A 27,222-nucleotide genomic window follows, 5' to 3' on the forward strand; every position below is an offset into this window, starting at 1 on the left:
AGAACTTTGTGAGCTATGATCACTCAGGACAACCCCCCCCCCCCCCTTTAACCATCATATTTCTCTTAGAAGGGCAATTGGATGCAATATGCCCAAAACCTAAACATTTAAAACACTTTTTACTTGAGGTTTTGGTAGGTGACTTAGGTGTAGAAGTGGAGGATTTATAATGTCTAGGATTGTAAGTGGAATCTTTCTCAAAATTTGAAGGAAAATTTTTAGAAGAAGATTTGTTTTTGTTTTTTCAAGATGATTGGTAGTAGCCATCATTATGAGAGTTTTTGGAAATAGTTTTCTTTGAAAGTTGAGATTCAACCTTGATGGCAAGGTGAACCAATTTTTCTAATGATAAATACTCATAAAGTTCTACCACATCTTGGATTTCCCTTCTCAATCCACTTATAAATATAGCAATTTTGGACTCCTCACTTTCATGCATGTCAATTTTAGTTAAAATTGTTTCAAGCTCTTTAAAGTACTCATCTACACTACTAGGTCCTAGGTCCTTGTTGAAGTCGTTGAAGCTTCAACAAGAGTTCCTTCCTATAATAGGGAAGAACAAACCTTGCGCGCATGTATTCTTTCAAATCATACCAAAAGACCACGACTGGCCTCTTGTTTAGCCTAATGTCCATTACAGTCTTATGCCACCACTGCATGGCATAGTCTAAGAATTCTAAGGAGGCTAATTTTACCTTTTGGTCTTCTTGGACCTCATGTACATTAAAAATTTGGTCTACCTTAGCCTCCCATCCTAAGTAAATGTTGGGCTCACTTTCCCCACTAAAACTATACAATTTTACATAGGGAAAAGAAACTTTAGAAGGATAGTGTTGATGTTGGCGCCTTTCATCAAATTGATTCATTCTCCAATCTTCATCTTCCTCGTGGCTGCCATATTGATTGTAGCTCCTTGAAACTCTCATATGCTCCCACCTCCTTGGTTGTCTTACTTGTGCGGTTTCAAGCCTTTGGAGTCTCTCCTCCAATTGCCTCATCTCTTCCTCCTTTTGTGTTAGGGACCTTTTTGTCGTCGCCAACTCACCCATAATGAAAGCCTTTTGGGGAGAATGAGGTTTTGATGATTCCCCTGAAGAAATATGAGCCATAAAATACAAAGAATGAACAAACAATTACTGAAAGAAAAGTTAGATCACTCTCCCTCAATCTTGCATCACTCTTGTGTAAAACAGAGAGAAGAAGACACAAAGCACTCAAAAAGAAATTTTCCCCTCTACAAAGGTCTATCTTGGTATTGAAATCTCTCAAATGAAAAAGGACAAAGCCCTTATCACTTGATCTCAAAAGGACCACAACAAAACTTAAGGAAATTTTAAAGGACAAACAAGAAAGCTAAACCAAGTTTGAGAAAAGATGTATGACAAAACTTTTAAAGAAAGACAAGCAAGAAAAGGCACACAAAAAGACTCCAAGATACTTACTAAACTTTTAATAATGAAATTTTCCTTTCTTTAGAAATTGTTAAAGCAAAAGGATAAAAATTTCACAATGATGAAATCAATTTGCCAATCAAGATGAACCCACTATTTGAAATGTTGTTATTGGAAGAGATTGGAACAAAAAGCTTGCGCCACTTCTGATGGAAGAGTGCCTTCATGTTGATTTGAAACTTGAAATTGATGGTGGTGGAAGCTATGGATGAGGCGTGCAAGGATCTCCTAAGAGGTGTGGACTCCTTGAAGGTGCATGTCATGTGTGGAGAGTGAGTGGTGAGGCCATCTCACTTGGTAGAGTGAAGGATTGAAGATCAATTGTCTATCCTAGAGAGGTAGGAGACTAAGAGTGAGATTGGCACAAATTTGGCAGCAATTCACTCATATAATTAATCTTGCAAATACATGAGTCAAGCCCTCTTATTTATAGTGTTTAGAGGGCTGGAAATTCAAAAGAAAGTGGAAAGTGGCGCCTAAATGAGCACATGGGGAGGGGTGTGTCTAGTTTGTATGCTCACCCCCTCCATGGGCTTTCTACACCGGCCTTGGTAAATTTAGAGGTTTTTAGAAACTCTAAGTTTACCTAGGTTGGTGTTTTAGGTGCCCACATTTAATTCCAAGAAAATTACAAATAAAGTTCCTATGCTAATTTTGACAAGAATTTAAAGTCTACTCTACACTAGAATTCATGACATCTTGAACATGTATAAGAAGGTTTCTCTGCCATCAGTAGCAGTATTCCAATCTTCTTTAAGCTTCTTTGTCATGGCTCTAGTGGTTGGCCTGATTCTACACTTTGGTGGGCTTGCATTTGAGTTGGTGATTGGGCCTCTTCCATCATCTTCTCTTATATATATATTTTATTTTTTTATTTTTTTATTTTTTTATTTTTTTTCTTTTCTAAACTTGTTTTTGGGTAATGGAAATGAGATGTCCATAGTTTTTATCATGCATATTTTCATAGACCTCCAATTATCACAAAAAGTTTGGGATTCAAATTAATTGATCACTTGAAATATTTTGTTTGGAACTTAAATCTACTTCTACTAAAATAAATTTCCAATTACTTTTAAACTTTCACAATAAAAAGAAAAGTAAGTAGAATCAAAATATAAGGACTCCTAGAAACACTAAAGAACATATAACTCAAGGCAGAGGCAAGATCAAAAGAAGACACAATTTATCATCCAAAAACGAAAACAAAGCTAATTGATAAGATAAATGCTGAATTGAAAAGCAAGAAAGTAAAAGGCTGAAATTAAATGTGCTTGATTGCAAAGACAAGAAATGAAAGGTTCTTGAATTTAAAGACAAGGAATTAAAGGTGCAAGAAAAATAAAATGCCAAATCAATTCAAAGCAAAATAAGCTCAAGAACCTAAACTCTGATAACCACATGATGTGAGTTGATTTTTAGATGGTTCCATTTTATGGTGACACTTTACTTAGAGTTCGGATTTTAGAAATTTATGGTGAAAACCTAAGGAAGATTCCCACTAGACACAAACTTAACCAAATGGTTAAGTAAGTGTGAAGGTTCACTTCACAAAGGCAAAGATGAAAATCAATACAAAGTGATAGATGAAATGCAATATAGAATGGAAATAGTAATAAGGTAAACATCAATGGTGGTCATGGCCGAACCAAATGATGAACCATAAGCATTTAGGAAAAGCAAAACAAAGACATATATGAAATGGAAATGAATTGAAAAGATTGGAAGAAGATTAGCTTATGGAGTAGTTATGAGAGGGGTTGACGCCACTTAGGGTGTGGTAGCCACCAAGATGAGTGAAGGGTTGCCACTCGAGAGTCTAATGCCACTCAAGATAAGACCTAGCCAAGAGGATTCAAACCTCACACACTTCTCACACAATTTGTGGAGAGTAACTTTTCTCTTCAAAATTAACATGTAATACATGGAGTAAAGCACCCTATTTATAGGAATGGGTGCCTTGGTGGCCAAGTAGGGCAATGGTAGGATGGGAAATAAGAGAGGGTTGGCCAAGGAGGGTTGACTAAGGTTAAAATCGCAGACTTTAGACTCTCCATATAGAAACTAGGTCAAAAACCCTAATTATAGGTGCCTTGTCTTGAAAAAGTGGGCTTGGATCAAGCTCATTTCGCTATGAGCACTCCTATTTATGTAAAGGCACCTATTCTATCCTATCTTTCTATTTGGACCCTAAAAGAGAACCCAAATTATTTACAACTTATTTTATCTTTCAGAAGACTAGAAGGAAGAACCTAAGATGCTCTAGTTTGTGTCCATTTCTCCCTCTGGTGAGGTTTTCACTTGATTGTTGAAATGACTTTTCATAGTGTGCATCTTTGGTCATCTCTTTGTTGGCTTGGTCATCTCTTCCTGAATAGAGAAGAGATCTTCCTACTTAGTAGTCACATTGTCGTGAATATTACCAAAAATTAATTTATTCCAGCTTCATAGCACACATCTTAACTGATGCAATTTTTCTTCAATTTTAACCCATGGCATCCACTAGCCGACTCCAACCAAGAGTGTTTAATAACCTCCAAATAGCTTGGATGATGCAACCACATTTTAAGAAACTTAAAAGAGGAAGAGAAAGGTATAGCTTCACCATTGGATATGGAAGTCAAGATAAGAGAATGACCAAAACAACTTTTAACCAAGACTTTGTACCTGCAAAAAACCAGTCATTCATGCAATTAAGATTACAAAAAGATCTATCAAGTTTTCTGCCAATCCTTTGACTACTAGATCTTCCATTGCACCATGTAAAAGTATGGTATGAAAATGGTAAGGCATGAAGAGAATTGGAATTAATCCAATCGTAGAACTTAATGCAGGAAACTTGGTTGGGGGTGCTGTTGGACATCTCAAGGATCCCAACTCAAAGTGTTTGATGAAGCCGTGTATTAAAGCCTTGGGTGAAGACTTGCTTCCTTATGTGTCTAGGTAGCTCAAGCTTTGTTTTGGTTGTATTGATTTATCTTTTACCTTGACTAATGATGAAGGGTCCGAGAACAAAATCATTTCCAATTGGTTAATCTGGCTTTTAATTAGTTAAAAAGATTTTCAAGTGATTTAAAATGTTTTCAATTGGTTACAATTTTTTTTTTCTAGAAAGTTGTAGTTTTACAATTGATTAAAATTGTTTTCAACTGATTATAATTTTCTTTACTAAAAAGGTGCAGTTTTTCAATCGGTTCTTTTACTAAATCAATTGATTGAAAATCCTAAAATGTTTTAGATTTTTCTGTAATGTGATTTACCTTTGAAAAAACATATTTTAATATGTAAGATATAAAGTATTTTCAGTTTAAACACTTTTCTTTTAACAAATTATTTTTTTTGAAACAAACTAAGTGTTTTATGTAAAATCAATCGATTATATTCATTTTTAACCAGTTGATTTTTCTTGATAGTACCCTATTCTGTTTGAAAACAATTTCTATTTTAACTCCTATAAAAGGGTAAGTTTGTTTTCTGAAAAAGGTTCTAAGAATTGCTTACATACAATACATTTTTACAATTTAAGAGAATCAAGATTGAGCTATTTTTGGAGAAAATTAGTCTTTGTTAATCTTTGAGTATTCTTGGTGCCTCATTTTCATCATTCAACTTGAGGTCAAAGGTTATTCAAAGTCCAGCTATAAATTGGAAGATCCCTTTGAGATTCTTGGTTCATAGTTAAGGTGACAGTGTGTGGTTTGGTTATTGTAGTGTTTTAAGAATTGATTTTGATCTTCTTTTGTAAAAAAGAAATTGTTGATCTAGTTAATTCCATCTTGGTGTGAGGTGGGACTAGATGTAGCTTTAGTTTGAGTGAACCAGTATAAATCTTAGTGTACTTTAATCTTTCCTTATCACTGCAATTTATTTTTCTGCATAATTGTTCTTACTGGTGTAAAAGTCAATCAGTTGTTTTTAAAATTACTTGGTTTTTTTTATCTGCAAAGTTGTTGGTCTTTCTGGATTGAACTGAATTAATGTTCTAAGAAATTGTGTGTGGATCTCCATGTATTGATTCTGTGTGTATACACTTGCATTGTTTGAATCAAAAAGCTTCTTGAAAATTGTGTTTGATTGCATTGGTTTTATTAATTTATTCTTGAAAGCTGAAATATTTATTGTCTTTTACCAAAAACCAGAAAGACAATCTATTGTTTTGAAGTTTAACTTGTTAATATTTTTCCTGATACTATAACCATAAAAACAATTAGTTGTTTTCAAGTTTAATCTATTAATTTTTTTTTTCTCTAATCTGTTGAAATTAATTATGAGATTTATTTCTTAAAAAAAATTCACATTTTCTTTAAGTGAAATTGATTTATTGATTTATGTGCCTAGATTTTTAATCAATTGTTTGTTAACAATAACTGGTTCTTTTTCTGAATCAGTATTCTTTTAGAAAATTTCAATCTGTTATTTTGAAAAAATAATCAATTGATTTTTAGTCTAAACCTCTTTTTACGAAAATCTACCTAAGTACAATAAATGCCCACCCCCCCCCCCCCCCCCCCCCCCTTTTTAGTCTTCAATAGTCAAGACAACATTAAAACCACCAAGGATGCACCAAGGGCCTTGTAGGTTACACAAATCCTGCCAAAGGGATCTTCTAGCTATGTTCTTGGGTGGGTTCTTGGGGACATACACATGCTTATGAATGGTTCCTTTTTTATTCTGCACAACAACCTTCTTGAGGTGGTCTTTCTACCTTTTGCAGTTGGAAAGATCATGGCCAATCATCTTGTAAGAAAAACAAAAAAGGGAAGAGTTTTTCATATTCTAAGTCAGCAATAAAGGCAAATCTAGATCTTTCAACCAAGATTTGGTTAGGCAAATCAGAAAGCAAGTTGATATCAACAAGAACACTAGCAACAACCCCTCTTAATCTATTCATGGTTCAATCATCAATAGCAAGAGGGGTATTGATCCCTCTTGCTATGGAAAAGATAGCTTTAGGTTGTCAATATTCAAGAGGGAGACAATGGATTCTAACCCAACACTGAGCTTTAATGATTTCCATTGTAGTATAAAAAAATTCTTTAGTCCAAGCAAAGACTCAAAATACCCGGATTCAGATTCCAAAAGCCCACCACAAGGAATTTTCTGATGTCTTCAAGAGAGGCAAAAACAAACTCACGGAAGCCTTTGACAAGAGGTGTAGACTTCCAAGGGCATAAAGATTTCCATGCAAGATCTAAGTTTTTAGCAAACATCAAGGTGAGTAAGGAGTTTGTCTCCTTTGAAAGGATGATTCTCCCATGAAGATGATTTTTACAATCTTCAAGACCAACAAGGTACATCTTTTTCCGAGATATGAAAAAATCATATCACCCTTGATACATAAAGAAGGCAACTGAGATAGAGAGAGGGTTTGAGCAATGTTTTCTTATGCACAATAGCTACAAAAGAAAGTTTCACTTAGGTATTCATATCTTGATCCTTGAGACAACCCAAGGGATTTGAAAACCCACTGAATATGTCCCAATGCTACAAAGGAAAGCAAAATAACTAAGAAGAAACCACGGAAAAAGAAAAAATGAAAGTATAAAAAAATTAAACACTTATTTTTCGCTTAACGCGAGGCAAGTGTTGTGAAGAATCTTCAACGCGCTGGATCGCAGACCAATGGGGCTAAGCAAAGTGATCTACTAATGGAAAAATAGAAAAAGTGAGAGCAAAAACTCGGAAAACCAAACCAGGGTGAGGGAACAAAGAGAGACAACCCTCAACACCCAAAGCAAACTAAACAAGAGCAAAAAAAACCCCTAAAGAGATCTTTGAGCACTTATTATTTTTATCATCAACGCCAATGTTATTTTTTTGTCAATAGTTAAGAATTATTTTCTAATGCTAACTAGGAACACTTTCAGCCAACATTAACTATGATTACTTTTTTGCTAATGTTAAGTGAGAAAATTTTGTAGTTGACATTGATCGAATAGTCAGAAAAAAATACTCCAACCAACAACGTTGTAAAAAACAATCAGATCGTTGTCAGCCTAAATAATTTTGACTAACACAAATAGAAAAAAATCTCAGATATCAGTTGAAAAAATATATGGATGAACTTTAATAAAAAAATTGCTAGTGAAGGCACTTTTAAAAGTTGTCGTGGGAAATAAATTGAATGTTGATACCTTAGTATCATCAAATCCTTTTATGAGAAGTTGATGAATACTATCTTGGCTATAAATATTTATATGACTTGTGATTTTAAACGTTTGTGTTTGTAATGTGATTGTACCTTGATTTGTCAACTTTCTTTTATCCCCGATTTATGCATTAGATTCTTAGAGTAAAATGGATTAAATACATTAAAAGTTGTGAAAATATAGATTTTACCTGTGTTTGGATCCATAGATGTACTTTGGACGAAGAAATGAAGGTGAAGAAAGGTGTGACACATGTGGATCTATTTTTTGCATGAAAAAAGGTGGGAAAGAAAGAGAAGGGAGAGGGAGAGGGGACACTACAAAGTTTTGTACAAAAAACAAGAAAAAAGAGGACGTACTTTGAGTTGTTTACTCATTTACCTCTTTATTCAATATTCATCTGAGAATTTGAGTAAAAAGATATTATTAAGACAAAAACTTCAAAAATATTGGTATCCAAAGAAGAAGGTGGTAAACTTGCAATTAAGACATAATTAATTATTTTACAACACATAATTGATTATGTCTAAAGAGATAATCGATTAATGATCAATACTTTTTTTTATACTGGGTATTGCAATGCACGTCTCTTAGCTCACCAATCACGATTTCATAATTCCAGTACTCTAGTTTATTTTTATTTTTTAATAAATATTAATGAAAAATCTATTAATTTTTAAAGCCTAGAAAAAATAATATGTTATAATTATTTATGTTTCTAAATTTTTAAGATAAATAGTAGTCAAAAGTGTGTTAATTAAAATCTATTAAAGAATTATTTGGCTCTAAAAGAGAAAAAAGAGAGTACTTGAATAATGTAAAAAAAAAGTTGTTTTAATCTTTTTCTTTAAATATCCTTAATTTTTTGTTTGTATGACTAAATAATTACAATATTCTCAGTTTTTATGAAATGTTTTGCATCTTTATCATAAAATATTTTATTATTTATTCCAAAATATTCATTTGGATGAGACACTCATATACGTTTCTTTTTAAATTACAAAGCTATGTATTAGTTATAAATTCAAAGAACTAAAACTATATTTGAATATTTATTATAAAAATTATTTCATAAAATAAATTATTTTCCTGAATTAAATGTTAAAATATGAAATATGAAATATTAATTATAAAAAAATTAATTTTGTTTTTTAACGAAACTACATTTTTAATTTAAATGTTAAAATTATTTGTTTGATTACTTATTATAGAAATGATTTCTATTCCATAAAGTAAAGTATTTTCCTAAATTCAATGTTAAAATACAAACTTTTTGTTACCAACTAAAATATAAATTATTTTTCTTCTTCAACAAGAAAACTACATTTTTAATTTAAATGTAAAAATAATTTCTTAAATTAATTTGTATTTCATCATACAAAGTATTTTGTATAATTTAATGTTAAAATATAAAATTTTAATTATAAACCAGTATACAGATTATTTTTGTCTACAAAAACAAATAACTTTTTTAAATTAAATATTAAAATATACTATTTTATTTATATGATTTATATCATAATATTGGTTCAAAATAATAATTGTAATTTTTTTAGTTACAAATATCAAATACAAATAAATATATGTATAAAATTTTAATATAAAACATTCCTCTTTATTTTTATTTAAATTTCACAATTTAAAGATAGAAGTATTTTGGTAAATAAATTAATTATATATTTTTTTTTTACATTTGAATCATATAAATCATACCATATACAAAGTTCAACCCAAACTTTCACTACGTCTAAACAATCTAATATTTCATTTTTTTATTCTCGGATTCAAATCACTTTCCGTAGTTTAATGGTCCTTCAACTATTATTAGTCTGAGATTTTAGTTTCGAATAGCTATATCTTTTGAAGAAAAGTGATTATTTGATTTTGGGCATGAATGTGATTTGATCTTCATATTTTTTATATCTAATTTTTCTCTCTTCTTTTGTTTACACATAACTGTTAAAATTAGCTTAAATCTGAAGGTTGACAATGATATCGAACATGTGAACTTAAAAAATATCTTTAAAATGTATCATTAACATTTTTTATGTTTTAAGCAAAATTTGAATAAAATATTAAAACGAGGATAACTTTCCATGTTTCCACAAATTCAAAGAGAAATCAAAGTCGTACATTGCCTTCCAATTCCAAGGTGCGAAAACGACTGTGCAGCAGCCAGCACCTATTCATATTTGCTCTTCTTTTCTCACTCTTTTCTTCTTTCCTCATACTATTATTATAAAATAAAAATGAATAGTATTTAGTATTATTTATTACTTTCTATATATTCTCCGGAAACAATGTCTTTCACTCTGATTTCATAATCTTCTCTTCTGTTCCTTCTGCTTTGTCTTTCTCCACTCATCTTTTCCTATTCTCTCTTTTCTTTCTTCTTTCTCTCCATCATGACTGGGATTGCTGATGAAGCCCCTGTGACCCTCGACACGCTGAAGCAGTTATTGGCTCAGTTTGCCAAGGAGAGAGACTGGGACCGTTTTCACAGCCCAAGAAACCTTCTTTTGGCTCTGGTATGCTTCTTTTCCAATACCCCATGAAAAAAAAATGTTTTTTTTTTGGTTTATTGTTGCACCCTTTTGTGAACTTTATTGGTTTATCGTGTAGTTTGTACACAGTACTCGTTTTTTTTATGTGGGTAACGTGGTTCTTTATGATCCATGAAAGAAGGAAAGGGTATATGGAGAAGAAGAATCACTTTGTGGTTATTGTAATTTGTTGAGCATTTTCTTTTGGGTTTTGTAGACGACTCACCTGAGTCACACATTATATATAAAGAATGGGGTTGTCGCCGATTCCTAATGTTTGCTTAAATAAAAATTTCCTTGCAAGTTGCCCTTTTTTTTAACAGGGTTGAAGCTATAAGCTTGTTTTTTTCCATTTGATTTTATGTAATTTTAAGTTTTTAAAGTTAGTTTGAAGTGAAATCATTTTTATTTTAAATTTGTATTAAAAAGTTTAGCATCAGGTGTGAATTAAAATTAAATACGGTAGAGAGTTGTGTTGGGAATTAAAATGATAGTTAGAATTGAAAACTGAAAAACCTTTATTAGAGAAACTGTGTGTTATATGATGTACACAAATGAACATAAATGCACACCTATTTATACACTCTTCTATTTAGCTTATTCCAACACTCTTCCTTAAGCTAAATTCTGCAACACTTCTAACTCCTAACCACTCTCTTAGTTCTTCAAATCTGTCTAGTATAAGTGGTTTGGTGAAAATATCAGCCACTTGCTCCTTGGTGTTGCAATGCTTCACTTCTAACTTTCCTTTTCCAACTTGTTCCCTTAAGAAATGGAACTTGGTCTCTATGTGTTTACTCCTCCCATGTGAGATTGGATTCTTTGCAAGGTTGATGGCTGATTGGTTGTCCACACAAAGTTGCACAGGCTTGACATGATCCAGCTTGAAATCATTAAGCACAGATTCAAGCCAAACACATTGACAAGCTGCCTCTGCTGCAGCTATATACTCTGCCTCACAAGATGAGAGAGCAACTACAGTTTGCTTCTTAGAACACCAAGAAATTGGTGCTTTCAAATATTTGAAAAAATATCCATAGGTGCTCTTCCTTCCCACTTTATCACCACACCAGTCTGAATCACTCCAAGCCTCCAAACAGTCTTCAGATTTATTCAAGCTTACTGGAAACAGTAAGCCATACCCTGTTGTCTCCTTAAGATACCTCAATATGTGCTTTGCTGCTGCCATGTGAGAGACTCTTGGATTACACATGAATCTACTTATTAGTCCAACTGCATAGCTTATGTCAGGCCTGCTGTTGCAGATGAACCTCAAACTTCCAACAATCTGTTTAAACAAAGTACTATCTACTGCAATCTCCTCCAAGGCTTCTGTCAGTTTCAAATTTCCAGCAGCAGGCACCCTAGCTCCATTGCATTGATTCATATTGAATCTGTTGAGCACTTCATTAATGTACTTCCTTTGATGCAGGATAATACCTTGATCTGTGTATACAAATTCCATTCCCAGAAAATAGCTAAGCATTCCCAAATCTGTCATTTCAAAAACAGCCTTCAATCTATTTTTGAATTGCTCAATCTCTGTCATTGAACTCCCTGTGATTAACAAATCATCCACATATAGACATACATAGATTAAGCTTTGACTTTGTGACTCTCTTACATACACTCCATATTCTACTGAACACTTTGTGAAGCCTAGCTTGAGCAAAAACGAATCTATCAGTTTATTCCACACTCTAGGAGCTTGTTTGAGTCCATAAAGTGCTTTCTTAAGTTTGAACACTTTGTGGCTGGCATCCTTTGCTTCAAAACCTGGTGGCTGAGTCACATAAACCTCCTCTTCTAAAATTCCATTCAAGAATGCAGATTTAACATCCATTTGATAGATTTTCCAGTTTCTAGAACTGGCCACAGCAATCACCAATCTAATGGTTTCCAATCTGGCCACTGGTGCATAGACTTCAGTGTAGTCTATTCCATGTTTCTGCAGAAAACCCTTAGCAACTAATCTTGCTTTATGCTTGGCTATGCTGCCATCAGACTTGAGTTTTATCTTGAAAACCCATTTGACATCAATTGGTCTTTTTCCCTTTGGCAAAGCCACTAATTCCCAGGTTTCATTTCTCTCCAGTGATTCCAGCTCTTCAATCATTGCACTCTTCCACTTTCTATCAACTATTGCTTCCTTCCAAGTGATTGGCTCAATGTCTGCCACAAATGCTAAGTGAACCAACTCTCCTTCATCAGTGATCAAATTATCACTGTAAACTTCATGACCTGTTAATCTGGAAGAAGGAAATCTTTGCCTTTGTGATCTTCTAGATTCTGGCTCAACAGTATTTTCAAGTTCTTCATCTTGTTGTTGTCCACTGTCTTCTAAAAAACAATGAATCTGTTTTACAGATTTACTCCAATTCCAGGATGCATTCTCATCTACAACAACATCTCTGCTGATGAGAATTTGTTGGTTTACTGGGTTGAACAACCTGTAAGCACCTGTTGGATGATATCCAATTAAGATAAGAGCTTCACTCTTATCTTCCAACTTCTTCCTCTTCTCATCTGGAATATGCCTATGGCACAAGGAACCAAAAATTTTCAAATGACTAACAGTTGGTTTAAGTCCAGACCAAACTGTTTCTGGTACAGCTGCCTCCAATTTTTTTGTAGGACACCTATTGAGAATATAGGCTGCAGTGGTGACAGCCTCTCCCCAAAAGCTATGAGGCAGCCCTTTGCCTTTGAGCATGCACCTTGCCATATCAAGCAAAGTTCTATTTCTTCTCTCTGCAATTCCATTATGTTGTGGAGTGTAAGGAGCTGTAACTTCATGTTCAATTCCTTTTGCAGCACAAAATTCTTCCATCTCTTTGGAATTGAATTCTCCACCTCCATCAGTTCTGAAAATGGTTAAGGCATAGCCTGATTGCCTTTCAACCTTAGCACAGAATTTTACAAATCTTCCAAACACCTCACCTTTCTCCTTTAATAGGTAGATCCAGATTTTTCTGGTGAATTCATCCACAAAAGTAAGAAAATACCTATTACCTCCAAGTGAATTGCTATCAAGAGGGCCACATACATCTGAGTATACAACCTCCAAAGGCTTCTTTGCTCTTTGCAGTACAGAGTTCTTGAAATTCTTTCTTGATTGCTTCCCAAATAGGCAACCTTCACAAGTCTTATGAGATAGGTTGATTGGTGGCAATCCTGTGACCATTTGTTTACTGCTCAGTTGGTTCAAACTCTTGAAATTCAAATGGCCAAATCTGTAGTGCCACACCAGATTTGTTTCCTCCTTACTCCCAATTGAAGACAAGCATTGTGCAGTTGATGTATTAAGATTAGTCTTAAAAGTCCTATTTTTAGACAAAGGTGCCTTAAGAACTAACCTTGATTTCTGATCATAGATCTTGATAGAATTCTGCTCCATTGACATTTTGAATCCCTTTTCCAGTAGTTGGCCTAAGCTGAGAAGATTATTCTTCATTGATGGCACATATAGGACATCATTCATACAACCAACTCTTCCATCTTTACAAATGAATCTGACCTTGCCAATTCCTTCAGCAAAGATCATACTATTATCTGCAAATCTCACACTGTTTTTGACATTAGAATCAAAATCAATAATCCACTCCCTGTTTCCAGTCATATGATTGGAACAGCCTGTGTCTAAGTACCAACTTGAAGCATCTTCATCTTGATTTGTAGTGGCCATCAATAATACTTGATCTAAATCAGAATCTTCATCTTCTTGAGCTAGATGTGCTTCATCTTTCTTGGAAAATTTTCCAATGTTGTTACTGTTATCAGCTCCCCAACATTCAGCTGCAAAATGACCATACTTTCCACAATTATAACACTGCAGTTTTCTTTTATCATGGAATTTCTTGGATCCATGATCTTGACTCCCTCTACCAGCAGCCAATTTCTGCTTCTGCACACTATTTTGACTCTGGTTCTGATTGCTTGAAGCAGGCCAGTCACTTGATTGACCTCCTCTTCCTCTTCCTCTTCCTTTCTTTTTCCAGCCACTTCTTCCTCTGCCTCTGCCAGCAGTTTGAGCCTGGAAAACTTGCTCTACCACCTTTTCTTTACCTTTTCTTGAAAGTAACCGCTGCTCATGTGCTTCAAGAGAATTCTGGAGTTCTTCTACTGTCATTTCATCAAGATCCTTGGATTCTTCAATTGCCACAACAATGTGATCAAAAGCAGGAGTCAAAGTTCTAAGAATCTTCTCAACCACCTTTGAATCAGGCAGCTGCTCATCACAGCCTCGCATGGAATTTGCAATTGCTTGGATTTTACCAAAGTAATCACACACTGATTCTTGATCAGTCATGGACAGCAACTCAAATTGTCTTCTGAGTGATTGCAACCTCACCTTCTTAACCCTACCAGTATTTCCATAGGTCTGTTCCAGTATGTCCCAAATATGCTTGGCAGATTCAGCTTTTGAGATTTTCTGGAAAATGGCAGCTGAGACACACTGATGCAGTAACATCCGTGCCTTGCAATCAATCTTTTTATTTTCTTTTGACTGCTTCTCAGACTTTTTCTTCTGCTCCTCTGTTTCAAGCTTGGTTGAATCTTGAAACCCAATCTTGACAGCTTCTTCTAATTCTTGAAAACCAAGAATGGCTTCCATCTTCACAATCCAATCATCATAATCTTTCCCATCAAACACTGGAAGACTCCCTGGAACCACACCAAATGCAGCCATGACAGCTATCACCTACAGCAGTCAACCTTCAATTCTTGGCTTGCAAAACAGCAGATCCTCCTCTGCTCAAAGTTCCCTATGCTCTGGATACCACTCTGTTGGGAATTAAAATGATAGTTGGAATTGAAAACTGAAAAACCTTTATTAGAGAAACTGTGTGTTATATGATGTACACAAATGAACATAAATGCACACCTATTTATACACTCTTCTATTTAGCTTATTCCAACAAGTTGCATGTAGATTTTTTTAATTGTTTTTCCTTGAACTTAATTTATATTATTCACTGTTACCGTGTTTGGATTAACTTCATATGTGCCACGGTTTAAATCTTGTTTATGTAGTGAATGTAAACTTTTTAAACACAGTTCCGGTGATAATAGTAATATATTAATTGATAATAGAATGCATGTTTAATAGATATAAAAAAAATGAATGAATATTTATTAAATGGAATTAATTTGAACCTAATAAAAATGAAAGCGTTTTATTTTAACCGAGAATCACGTAAACCGCCAGGGAACACGGCGAGTTGGATCAAATGACTCACTACCCATTCATATATGCAATAACTTTTTCATAATTAGCATTTGTCATTGTCTTTTTTTGAGATTTTGTCACCTTGTTTTCAAACCCTAGTCAAAGTCGGCTTTGCAATGTAAACAGATTCCATGTCGTTGTTACCATATAAGATTTGTAATTTTTTCGGCCTTCAATTTCGCTTTAACTTTTTAACTTTTGTTCCCACCAAGAGTACAAGTGGGACATGAGTATGTTTAATGCTATGCTCAAGGACAAGCTGAAGCTGCCAAAATAATACAGTTCCAAACTAAACTTAGAAAGATTAGGAGGATCCTAATGTTGTTTGCAGACACATGACACATTTTATTGTTGCAGATAATAGTAATATAAAAATTGAGTTTTGTTTGTGTTTTTGGTGTTGATAGGTGGGTGAAGTAGGGGAATTGTCTGAGATATTTCAGTGGAAAGGAGAAGTTCCAAAGGGTCTTCCAGATTGGAAAGAGGAAGAAAAGGTTCATCTTGGGGAAGAGCTTTCTGATGTGTTACTTTACCTTGTCAGGCTCTCTGACATTTGTGGTGTTGATCTTGGTAAAGCTGCTTTGAGAAAGGTTCAACTCAATGCCGTAAAATACCCTGCAAAACTTTGCAAAGAGGTGGTTTCAGTTTCAAGCAATCCAGAGGAAAACCCTTCCTCCAATAATGGCACAGCCCCTGATGCTGACTGATATATTGTTGAAGGGAAAGGGAGCATGGTGGTTTTCTACAATGCTTTTGCATGGAAACCAAACAATGGTAGTTGGTACGTTTATTCTCTCAGATTTGTTCTTACTGTTTCGGAAGAATCAAATCCCCGTGACAGATATGAAGATATCTAATTCTTCCCTTTTTGGTTACCTTACCTTTTTATGTTTTGGATGCATAAATAGATCCCGGATTCTCTGCAATTTGATTTTAGTTGCTGACCTTTCGTCCTATGTTAAATATATACATGTTTCTGGATCCTTCTGTCTTCTGAAAAATGAAATTGCTTTGGTCTATGGAAAGTAAAAAATGCTTGTTTTCTTGCCATCATAGGAAAGAAAATCAGGCTCTTTGTCGATTTGTGGCTATGCATAGCTTTACTGGTGTTGCAAAAAGGCCAAAATCATGAATAGTTAAGAAACCATGTTGTTGTCGTGCACATGAATGAGATGGTTGTTGATCACAGTTCATAACGCGACGTGAGAGGACCCTTTCTCAAAAAGTGAGAGCAGTTACATTATTTTATTCCGATGTTTAAAGCGGGTTTCACTCAACTTTCCGTTTGTATCGATTTAAGAATTTAATATGATATTAATATTTTAAAGTATTAAATAAGTTATTATAACACTTGAGAATTTTTTAAACTATACTTGTGTCCTCTGTTTTCTTTACTTATGTAAGGTTAAAAGATGATACTTGCTTTAATTTGAGAATATTTGAGGGAATTAGCGTAATTTACAAGGTTAAATATAGGTAAAGAATTTTTGTAAATAGAACCACTGGAATGTGAGAAATCATATAATTTAGAAAACACGATTTTGTTTTGAATATTTCATTAAGAAATTTAATGGACCTAAGACTGCGTTTATTTTTGCGTTTTACAGTTGATAAGGTTTTCCACTTAAAAAAGAGAGTAGAGATCAAATATAATGGATTAATGTTCCACTTGTTCATTTGTGTTTAACTTATAAACAAACACTAACTACATTTTCCATATTATGTTTTATAAAAAATATTTTATTCATCATTTTGTAAGCCCGGCTCTATTTCTATTTCTTAAGTTTTTTTTTCTCTCTATACATTTTTTCTTATTTCTATTTTTTTACTGTTTCTCTACCTTTTCTGAATTGTTTTATGTTGGTCTAGTAAAAGTCAATTCTTAATAATCAAAATTTGTTTTACAATAAGTTTTTTATACTTTAAAGTCATTGAAAATTGTTTTCTTCTAACTTTTCTATAAAGGTTTCATATGTTCAAGCAGGAAAGTATTATCTCAATTACTTTAGTCATTGGTGTTTTTTTTTTGGTATTTGCTTAAGTTCTTGGAGGTTTTGTGTTTATGTGTGTTATTTTATGGTATTCAAATGTTATTTTTATTTACTGTAGTAATTTGCCTCAAATGAAAATTTAGTAAATTTGAGTGTGAAACGAATTTTTCTGACATTTGATATAAGTTAGAATGCAAAGAATTGATTGTTCATGGATAAATGAATTTTGATGTGGTGTGTGATTCATATATATGATTATTCTACTTTTTAACTGATTATTGGACATACATATATTTTATAAAACTAGTTACAATGGTTTAAAATAGTTGAATAAGTTCGTTATGTTATAGAAAATTTGCATAATTTGTTAGTCATACATATCATTTAAAAATTTAGTTGTTCGAGTGACGCTTAAGTGATAACTTTAATTTTAAGTGCATATCATTATCATTTCAATGTCCACTTGGTTGTTTGAGGGATAAGGCTCCTCGTTAAAGCCATATCATGATATTTAAGTGTGAGAGATGTCAAATCAATTGTTAAGGCAACAGTTCAACACCCCAAGATTTTAATTAGCGCTTAAAACTAAGTATAATACCTGATCATACTTCTTTTATAAGATTAGTTCTATAAAAACAACAAATCATGTAACACACAAATGTTTCGTCTGACATATGACACAATACTATACAGTCTTTTCTTAAGTCTAATAAGACACACATAAGAACAGACGAAACATGCACTAAACATCAGACTACAAATCTCATACTTAAATAAATATTCATATGCTTATTTTATGATTGTATGGAATATTCGTGTGCCAAAGAGACTCGTTCAAGATTAAATACAAAAAAAAAAAAAAATTGAAGATCTCTCAGGATATGAACTAAAGTTGTTTTCTTGATCAAACTCTTCGATCTGCTCTATACAGTATGTACGTTAACCATGAATTGATCCAAAATGATACATTACCTAGGGAGATAAGTGTTGTTAGTTATAAAGACATATGTAGAAGTTGAAGTTGCTCAATGATTATAAACAACCTCTTAATGACTATCTTATTTTAGAGTTTATTCAAAGCCTTCTATATAGAAGAAGAGGCATAAGAGAAAAGAGATATCATGCCAAAACACTGGTCAAATCAAGAGCACTCCTCTAAGTCAAGAGAGTAGAGGTTGCACCATACAAAAATATTGATCATGATAGAAAAAACCTCACAACTTCATGGAAGGATCATCAAGCTTAAAGTAGGAACACTTCTACAATATCAGGATAAATGAACTTCTTGGAAAACACTGGGAGTGTTTATCCGGCTACCTAGGATAGAGAGGTTACCCATTGTATACATCAAAACACGCTATCCTACCTAGAGAACAAGATGATATGTAATAGGAGAAAAAGTTTAAACCATGTCTTTGACTGTAAGATATTATCACTATCTACTAGTTAGATATGATGATCTGATGATCATCTAAGCCTATAATTGTTGAATGATAGTTAGGACTGACTAAAGCACAAAGAATACTCAATGTCAAACAAAAGTGACTTGAGGAAAGAATACTCAAGAGGGGAGTGGCTACAGGCCCAAAGAATACTCAATAAGGGAGTGGCTACAGGCCCAAAGATTACTTGAATGTACTGATAAGTGCCAAATTTCAGTAATATTTCATATTAAAATACATGCACTTATGGATATTAATTGATAAAATAAACATAAAATAACCCTAATTTATGAATTTATACATTTTTACATATTTTGTGATTTTAATTTGTATAAGAAAGATTTATTCCCAAATTTGTGTTAATTTCAAGATTCTATGGAAGAATGGAGATGATTGGGCAAAAGAATAATATACAAAGCTAAAAATGGAAAGTAGGAACACACCAACACTCACCAAAGCTCGCCCAAACTCGCTTAAGCTAGACGCCCCAAAGGATCTCCCCCAGGCGAGATTACACCAATGACGTTGGGCCTTTTTTTGTGCAACTCGCCCAGGCGAGCCCAATAATGCCTAAGCGAGAAGTCACTTAGTCCAAGCCAATTAGGTTAAATACGAGGCTTGAGGCACAACCCTAGACACACGGTGATTGAGAGGAAAACACCATTGAGTGAATTTTAATGCAATTGGAAAAATAGGTGTTAGAAACCCTAGAGGAGGCAGCCGTCAAGGAGAAACATCCTAAATCTTTTTTTCTTGCTCTCCCTGTTTGTAATAGCCAACATGTGTGGCTAATTCTACCCTTTGGGAGTGGGAGTAATCTGTTCAAATTCTTATGTATTGTGGTAATATCTAAAAATAATATTTTGTTCTTGATTGATGATTGGTATTTTCATTTTTTTTTTGTAATGCTTGGTTTACCATGATCTCGAAACTTAGATTTGACTGAAAAATACTTTCGAGTTTCTTACCCAAATGATAATGCTTAACATATTTGAATGCTAGGAATAGATTTGAATTGTTAATTGTTATCAACGGATCTTAATGATAAGAAATTTTTATAAATATGCAAGAAATCGATATTTATGAGACATCTTAATAATTTTATATGCGAGGAATCGATATAAATGAATTTTATATGGGCATCAATATCAATCAAAGAACACAATATTTTCATGATAATCAAAATACAAAAGAGTGAGAAAAATGAACCCCTCCATTTTCCCAATTGAAGCAACAAACTCTTTGACTTGTTTTCTTATTAATCATTGCAATCTTAACAAACTTCAACAAACTTTATTATTCTATTTTCTATTTAGTGAATCTTTTACTTGATTATTTAATTGTTCCTTATGAGTTTGATATCCTTCCTTAGGGACAAATTATTATTTCTAACAACACGGTACACTTGTCGTAGAAAGTCATCATGTACTTTGCAGCATTAGTCTGCCTAGTTGAACTTAACTAGTTGGTCAATAATTGGATATAGTTTATGCGACATATAAACTAGTATAAATTACTATGTATGTGTTCTTTCCTCCTTATCTCTTTCATATTAGATGTTAAAAAAGGAGTAGAAGACCAAATATAATCGATTAATGTTGAACTCGTTGATTTATGTTTAACTTATAATAAACACTAAGTACATTTTCCATATTTTATTTTATAAAAAATGTTTTATTCATCATTTTGTGAGCATGAATCTATTTCTATTTCTTAAGATATTTTTTTTTCTCTTTCTACATTTTTTAATTTTTATTTTTCTACTCTTTCTCTATTAATTTTTAGTTGTTTTTTAGTAAAATGTTGACCAAGTAAAAATCAATTCTTAATAATTAAAATTTATTTTAGAATAACTTCTTTTATACTCTAAAGTCCTTGAACATTGTTTTCTTCTAACTTTTTTCAAAAAAATTCACATGTTCAGACATTACTTCAATTTCTTTAGTGATTACTTATTATTATTATCATTATTATTATTATTATTTTTTTTTTTTTTTTTTTTTTGGTGTATTTGCTCAAAGTTCTTGGAGGTTTTTTATTTATTTTATTTTCTATTTTATTATTGTTTGACTATAACTAGTCTATGTGGACAACAAAGTTTACTATGATAACTTTTAGATTTACAACTTGAAGTTTCTCTTTGAATCCCCATATTGAAACTCTGAACTCTCACATTAAACAGTAATTATCTAGTTCAAGTTTCTAAGTACAAGACAAAAAATAATTTTCTTACAACTTTCTATTAAGGACGTTTCTCAAACAAAACCAAACACATGTATAGTGGTTTAGTTTCAAAATAACATGAGACGTCAACAATTACAGAGAAATTAAATAGAAGGACTAGACGATCCAAAATAACAGTTCTTCAAAAAACGCTGATACCATCAGACGGTCTTGAATCACTAGACAATCTAACACCTCTAGATGGTCTAGGAAAACTTGAACTTAGATTTTATCGAAACCAATCTTTACAAATCTCCATCTTGGTTTAGTACAAATCTCTTTAGTTATAAAATACTCAAACTTTATCTATGTCTAGTATAGACTTAATCTTACCTAAAATGAGCATAGGCAACACAACCAAAATTCATAATTTTTGTAGATAATATTTAGTCTTAATTATTTAATTACTTTTTTTTATTTATAGTTTTATATATAGAAAAATATGTGAAACTCATATATATATATATATATATATATTCTATTTTTTTGTACAGTACAATTTGTTTATTTGACTCTTGTTAATTTTTTTTGTTATGATTGTTATACGAACCCAACCCTTATGTTATTGTAAAATATATTATTTATATTTACTTTCTAAATTCAATTTTACTTGTTTTTTGAAATGAAATTGTCAATAGTTAAAATAATAACGTTGTTTATTCCTTAAGAAAATAATGTAATATTTTTTACAACAAGAAATATTTTTATAAACTAAAAGAAAACAATGCTGAATTCGGTAACAAATGAATAAATCAGTAAAAGATAATTTTTAAATTAAATATTTAAATTATTTATTGTAGATAATGTGGCATTTTAATTCAGATGGGATATTCAACGGTGTAACTGCCTGCTACCATTTAATGCATTCTCATAGTGTGAGTTTAAGACTTGATTTAAGATTCCAATTTTGAATACTTTAAACTGATTTCGAATCCCTTTACTTTAAATCCAAGAAAAAATCATTTTCAGACATATTTGAGATGTGTTCCTTTTTTAATGTCCATAATAAATTTTATGTTGAAATGTGCATCACAATCAATGTAACTAATTCTATGTTTTTGGCAAAGAGACACTTCTTTGTGGCTCTATAATTTTGGTCAAGGAAAGGCGCGTACACAAAATCAAATCAACTTTCAATTTGTTCAAATTATGAATTCGTTAGTCAAATAACTTTTTAATCATAGTAGAGTATATTAAAAATCATAATGAATTATACATATATTTATTTATTATAATTTCATTAAAAAACAATTTTAATTTGTTCAACTGGTGTCCTTCAAATTATAAATATAAATATAAATATATAAATTGATGGCAACGTGAATTTAGCACATTAATTAAATGTAAAACATCTACTTATAGATTTTATTTACGTACACAGTTTATTCTGTAAAGCCGAAACTCCTTACTAGAGATTCAAATTTGGGCAATTTTTCCATCACCATCACCTTCATACCTTCTTATACTTTCATAAAAGAATTTTATCTTCCTATTCATCTTTTTTTTTTTCTATAGAGTAATCATCTTTCCTTCTCAGCCATACCAAGCCCCACTTTCAACACCATCCTTGGAGTAGCTCTCCATCTTCAGTGTCATCATCGTAGCACCACCGCCACATTATCTCTCACTTCCAACACCACCACCATAACAATTTCTCACCTTCATAGTCTAAAAAAAATTATATTTCAAATTATACAATCTGAAATACATTTTTTCAAATTTTTGTATTTTATATTGTGCAATCTAGAATAAAAAAAAATTTATATTCTTATTACAAATCCTATAAAACCGATTCTTGGGGTGAGGTTTGCACTCACTTATATTCAATGAAATACTTTAATCTCTAGTCGATTTGGGATCTCCAACACACACCGGCACGCCGAACATGACAGCTCGTGCGTGAGATAACATATTATGGGTGGTCCGATAACGGCCCGATAGCGGGTGACACGATAGGCCCAACAAACACTCACTAGGATATACTTTAAATGATCTGATTCCATATTACGAAGTGAACTTAAGCCTAAATCAATCTCATAAACTGACTCATGGAGTGAACTTAAGCCTAAACCCACTTATATACAATGAAATACTCTAATCTCTAGTCGATGTGGGATCTCCAACAATTCTGGATTGCATAAACTTGACTACAAAACATGTTTAGTATTTCAAATTTTTACAATTCATAATGTAAAATTTGGTATTTCAGATTATACAATCCGAAATACAAAATTTGTATTCTAGATTGTAGAATTCATAATGGACAATTTTAGTATTTTTGAGAATAAGAGTGTCAGAAAAAACTATGGAGGTGCACAAAGAATTTGCCACTGAATTTTAGTTTATATTTTAGGTTATTTCTTCCTGCACCTCCATAGCTTTTTGTGACACCCCTATACTTCTTAAAATACCAAAAATACCATTTATTTTATTGATGTTTTTCATTTCAAAATGGGTGATGTGAAAAATTTTCAGATTATAAAATCCATAAGATATTTCTAGATTGGGAATACCTTTCAGATTTTATAATCCAGAATAAGTTTTTTTAAAAAAATAAATTACGGATTATGGAATCCAGAAAATGGCAAATTCTCCCTCTCGTTGTATTCGACGTTTTTTAGTATGAAGAATTTTTTTAATTTTGTACTCAATGTTTGCATCTTGGTGGTTTTATTTTTGACTTTTGTGGCTTTCAATAAAATAAAAAAATAAAAATAAACGAACAAAGACACAATCACCACCAATAAAAATACTACAGAACTTACTTCAACCACTAATCACCAACCTCCACCATCACTTGAAAATAAAAAACAAAACACTATATTTTCCATTACACTCAAAAGAGTATTATTGGAGTTAAAAAATTTATGAAAATGCGGGAGGAAAATATAAAAGTGTAGAAAAGTATTTGCTACAAAAATATCTTTCAAATTTTGTAATTCAAAATATATTTTTTAAAGAAAAAAAAAATTCTAAATTATAGAATCTGTGAGATGTAAATAGAAAAAAAAAATACATTTATAGATTGTAAAATTTGAAATATATTTTTTTATGGATAAAATAATTTTTTCATCTAACCTAAAAGCGAGAAGCTATGGAGGTGGAGAAGAAATAACCTCTATTTTATTACGCTCCGTTGTCTAAAATTTAATCTAAATGTGGTTTTTGGGAAGTGAATTCAGAGTGTGTGTGTTTTTTTTCCTTTTAGTAGCAAATGACGATGAATCTACCAACTTAGTATTTTTTTTCACCTAAACTAGAGCAGGAATTTACTTCTTCTTTTTCTTCCAAAAGCACATTTGTGTCGTTTATTTATACAAATAACACTTTATTATGCTAGTTTAGAATTAAGTCCTCATAAACTTAAATTTTAAATAGGGATTGAGTGGAGACTAGTCGGAAAACCAACCAACATTCAGATTTTAGGAAACTGAAGTCCAAACTAATTATTTTTTTCATTTACAAATAATGGAGGAAGGATTTTTTTTTAATAAATAACTTTTTCTTAAAAAATTGGTTGGGAAAAAAAAATTGCAAAAAATATATGTATTTTAAAAAAAGTAAGTGTATAGAATATAATAATTTAGACAAGTAAATATTGAAGAAATAATTATTTACAAGTACATGTATTATAAGGAAATTAAAATTAGAAAAATATGTAAATAATAAAAAAGAAATAAGTAATTGTGAAAAAAAAATAATGGAAAGTGTTTGATATAATTAAATTTTATTTAGTTGTGAATAATGAATATCATAAATAAATATTGATAAATTAAAAATATATTTTTTAAATAATTATGCAAAGGAAAAAAATGATTTATAGAAATAATTTTTTGAAGTAGTATTATTCTCCGTTTTCGTCACTTACTCTTGTTATCATCAATAAATAAATTTAAAAATTGTATAAATAAGTAAATTGTAATTGCGTTGGTATATTTTTTTCACGTAGGATTTGATATGTTTGTACAAAGTATATTAATAAATTTATGTAATAATATTTGGAAAGAAGTAAATTAGAAATAGATAAAAGTAAAATGATTAAATAAATATTTTCAATATTTATGTAAGAGTAATTTCATTTAAGTTTTTAAAACAAAATACACCTAATTGGATGAATATATGTAGATTTTTGATATTGTGATGTTAGTTATGAATAATTTTTTTTAGAGGATTGTTGTGCGTAAATCATTGGTTTGGATAAACAGTTCAATGTTGTCTCATAATTATTCACACTATGGTGGGATGTAGAGGTGGAGTCTTTTTCCAACAATTTATCATTTAGTCAATTTCAAGTTTAATTTGCACTTAATCATGTACAAATTTTTTATTAACCACTTTAAGAAAACGATAATAGATGATTTTGTGACATATTTGTAGTCTTTGTATTGTAATATATTGGGTTGTGTTGTGTTGTGTAACGATTGATGAAAATACAAGTTGTGTTGGATTGTCATTATTCTTGGGTTGCAACATTTATAGGTAAGACTATAACCATTTAGACTTTTCATTATCACTACAAGAAAATCATGAAATAGAAACCAATTTTTAGAAACCAAAATAATTAGTTCCAATAGTAACTAAATTAGAGACCATTTTAGAAACTAAAAAAAAATTGGTTTCTAAATTAGTTTCTATTATTGTTAAATAGTTTCTAAATTGATATCTAATTAGCAACCAAGGTTTTAGAGACTAAATTTAGAAACTAAGTAATTGGTATCTAAAACCTTAGTTGCTAATTAGATACCAATTTAGAAACTATTTAACAATAATAGAAAATAATAGAAAATAATAGAAACTAATTTAGAAACCAATTTTTTTTTAGTTTCTAAAATGATTTCTATTTTAGTTTCTATTGTAACTAATTATTTTGGTCTCTAAAAATTGGTTTCTATTTCATGATTTTCTTGTAGTGTATGGTAGATTTTTGGGGTTGGGATTTGTGTAAGAGGTTACAATAGGTGGATTTAGAAGTGTCATAATTTGCTTTGTATATCTTGTAAACTTAGCATACACTCAATGATTTATTAAAAGGGAATTAAGACTTACAACTTATCATTTGATATACATGGAGATATGTTGATATCTTAGCAACATCATACGTGACTAGACCCTACTCATTGAGTTCAAGTTTGTCAGTAGTACAAATTTCTTAATGTTATGGTGTTTGGAAGGTCCAAAGTGGTGCAAACTGATGGAAACCATCCAACCTTACACAACCATATAATAAGGAGGATGACTACCTAGATGTTGTTTATTGATTTAATTGCAAATATGGGTCTAATTGGGCTTTTGTTTATTTTTGTAGGCCCAATCAAGAGGACAACTCTAGGTTGAAGGAATGTACAAACATATTCAAGAAGACCTCCAACTCATCAAAACATAAACAACTACTAGAAGAGGCCCAAGCACAAGCCCAAGTGCAAGCCCAACAACTAGAAGATCAGAGCTACAACTAGGTCTATGGTAAAGGAGATACAAGAAGATTGGGATGCTGCTACTGATGGCAGAGAAACATTTCTCTATATATTTGAAGAAGCCTAGATCCTAGTTTAAATAGTGTAGAGAAGATTTATTTGTTATTTTTCCTTAAATGAAATTTGGTACCTAAAAACCAACCTAGGTTAAATTAGGGTTCCTTAAACACCTAATTTAACCAAGGTCGGTTATGACTAAGCCATGGAGAAGAGAGCACATGTTCCACATGTTTTACATGTGCTAAAAGCTTTCCATCACATGCTCCATGTGCTATGTCCAAAAATAGGCGCCAAATTCAAATGCAAATTCCATTTGCATTTACCTTTCATTTCACTTGTATTTGGCTTTTCAAATTCCGGCCCTCCATTGCTATAAAAGGAGGTGCTTGGTTCATGAATTTCTCAAGATTAATCTAGAGTGAATTGCTGTCAATTTTGCTCTTTGTCTCCTACCTCCCTAGGATAGACATTTTAGTCTTCATTTTTCACCTACTTCAAGTGAGATGGCCTCACCACTCACTCTCCACACCTAGCATGCACCTTCAAGGAGTCCAACTCTCTACGTGAGATCCTTGCTCATTCTCCTCCAATGAAGCTTCCTCCACTCGACCAAAGAAATTGCAAACGGATGAAGGCACAACTCCATCACAAACTTTGTCCTTTAAAAGAATGGAGGTGCACATTGAAACTGAACACCCTTGTTGCATTCTGTAATTTTTTCC

The 27,222-nt window shown here is 31.9% G+C and overlaps 1 protein-coding gene across 1 annotated transcript; it reads left to right on the forward strand.

The window, feature by feature from the left end:
- The first annotated feature begins 9,733 nt into the window (after positions 1 to 9,733).
- Positions 9,734 to 16,353, forward strand: LOC137827115 (uncharacterized). The gene is made up of 2 exons (XM_068633329.1): positions 9,734 to 10,125; positions 15,778 to 16,353. Exons 1-2 carry the CDS (start codon positions 10,003 to 10,005, stop codon positions 16,075 to 16,077), a joined length of 423 nt encoding a protein of 140 aa, XP_068489430.1. The 5' UTR covers positions 9,734 to 10,002; the 3' UTR covers positions 16,078 to 16,353.
- Positions 16,354 to 27,222: the final 10,869 nt, after the last annotated feature.

The sequence above is a fragment of the Phaseolus vulgaris genome, chromosome 8 (assembly GCF_000499845.2).
Source record: "Phaseolus vulgaris cultivar G19833 chromosome 8, P. vulgaris v2.0, whole genome shotgun sequence".
Classification (NCBI taxonomy): Eukaryota; Viridiplantae; Streptophyta; class Magnoliopsida; order Fabales; family Fabaceae; genus Phaseolus; species Phaseolus vulgaris.

What these genes read in the sequence shown, in the direction of transcription:
- LOC137827115 (XM_068633329.1), top strand. Translation starts at nt 10,003, where the DNA reads ATGACTGGGATTGCTGATGAAGCCCCTGTGACCCTCGACACGCTGAAG. An exon ending in GAAACCTTCTTTTGGCTCTG is followed by an intron (nt 10,126 to 15,777) that starts GTATGCTTCTTT and finishes TGGTGTTGATAG; the next exon opens with GTGGGTGAAGTAGGGGAATT.